Raw genomic sequence first — 1,766 nt, forward strand, 5'->3', positions numbered from 1 at the left:
CTGATTGGACGTTCGTGTGGAGAACGGCTCCAAATTTTCTTGAACGGAGAGTCTCCAGACTGATCTGCGAGTGAAACCTTGAAAGCTCGCGAGATCAGGATGGTCTCACGAGGCTAACATTTCACACCTTAAAAAAATGACCGGGGGGAATTTCAAAATCGTCCAGGATTTTGGTCGACTGCAGTGCAGCAGAACCGAGCCGTGACCTCCGGGGCTGGACCAGGAACCCCGGTGGATGGGAGCCAGCGGGGGACGGAATCACTGAAACCGACCCGGTGACGGTAGCCTGAACACCAGCGGCCCCTTGCTTCCCCCCACCTGCCTTACCTGCCCCCCTCCTCCGGCTGAGGACAGGCGGCTCATGGTTCTCTGCTGAGGTCCGGTGCAGTAAAAGGCCCAGCAGTCACACTTCATCCCATTTCATGGTGGAAGTTTGGAATTGTGAGATTTGCGCTAGGCTAACCACACCGTGACATCACTGCCGGAAGATGGCAGGAAGGATTCCAGACTCTGTGATTGCGAAAAAACTTATGTCAATTTTTTTTACTGATTAACGCTAAATTTATGAAATTACTGTGAGTGTATTAGTTTTAGGTATAGATATGATCCGTGGATTATTCCTTGCTGACCGGACTTCTCCTTTAAATGGAGCTCAGACTAAAATGGCGCTCTGAGCGCCAGCAGGGAGCATCAATACGTGGCAAGAGATCAATATTGACCTGAAAAATCCAATTAAGCAAATATCTTGGTAAAAACTTCTGAGGTTTCCACTTCCAAATGATGCGCGAGTAATACCTCTATTTTAGTCTTTTCAGTCTCGTTTGGATGCAACATCAGAGACTAAGCAAAGCTAGAAGTAGGCGTGTGCACACCTGTCCATGTACTGCAGCAGGTCCGTCTCTGGGCCGTCTGGAAGCTTGAACACCTTACGGAGCAGAGGCAGCAGGTGACTTCCTTCAAACCAGACGTTGGCGTTTCCTGGCTGAAGACAGAAAAGAGCGACTGTCAGCGACTCGGCACAAGCGGCAGGACCGGGAAGCTCCGACCTTTACCTGCAGAGCGGCGTCTATCTGACTCCGGATGTTTTTAATGGTGTAGCCCTCTACTCCAGAGTGATTACTGGTCCTGAGCAAGTATCTGAAACAGTAATCAGATTACATCAGGGGGCGGGACAGGAACTCTGGCTGTCTGAGTGCAGTGGGGACTGGCAGCTCACTCGAAAAATCTGTACTTGGCTTCAGTGCTGAACTTATCGATGCTGAGCTGGAAGACCTTCAGTCCTTTAGTCCTCTGAGGACAAACGAAGAAACGCCTCATTTAAACCTCCAATAGATGCAAACAGAAAAAACACAAGGAGACGCAAAACAAAAAGCTCCTACCAGATCATGCTGAGGGCACATGGTCATGACTTTTACCAAGTCCTGAGAAAAAGACAAACATGAATTAACTGCAGATCAGGTAGACGGTTGGAGGCGACACGTGGAAGGAGGTTTCTATCACCAGAGGGACGGTTAGGAAGGTTTTGATCTCCAGCAGATCCGCCGGCAGACTGCCGTTCTCCACCCGCACCAGACTCTTCTCATACAGCTCCTGTCAGGATGGAAGACCTTTCCTGGTTACGGCTGCTGTGGTTGAACTCAAAAGGTGAGACGGGATAATATCTTGAATGCACACGCTCGCTTCGAGGCGGAAAAGCCCCACAAATTGGGAATATTAGACTCGCCACTTAAAGGAATAGTACACCCAAAACATGATTAGCCTTCATT

The 1,766-nt window shown here is 49.5% G+C and overlaps 1 protein-coding gene across 1 annotated transcript in view; it reads right to left on the reverse strand.

Moving 5' to 3' along the window:
- glmn (glomulin, FKBP associated protein) overlaps window positions 1-1,766 on the reverse strand; it is an 8,859-nt gene that overhangs the window by 976 nt on the left and 6,117 nt on the right. The window contains exons 7-11 of the mRNA XM_015396081.1: window positions 1,501-1,590; window positions 1,380-1,421; window positions 1,217-1,290; window positions 1,053-1,137; window positions 873-982 (exon numbers count right to left, since the gene is read on the reverse strand). Coding sequence (XP_015251567.1) covers window positions 873-982; window positions 1,053-1,137; window positions 1,217-1,290; window positions 1,380-1,421; window positions 1,501-1,590 — 401 coding nt within the window. The remainder of the gene's footprint in view (window positions 1-872; window positions 983-1,052; window positions 1,138-1,216; window positions 1,291-1,379; window positions 1,422-1,500; window positions 1,591-1,766) is intronic.

This window comes from Cyprinodon variegatus, unplaced genomic scaffold (genome assembly GCF_000732505.1).
Source record: "Cyprinodon variegatus isolate N-32 unplaced genomic scaffold, C_variegatus-1.0 Scaffold775, whole genome shotgun sequence".
NCBI lineage: Eukaryota > Metazoa > Chordata > Actinopteri > Cyprinodontiformes > Cyprinodontidae > Cyprinodon > Cyprinodon variegatus.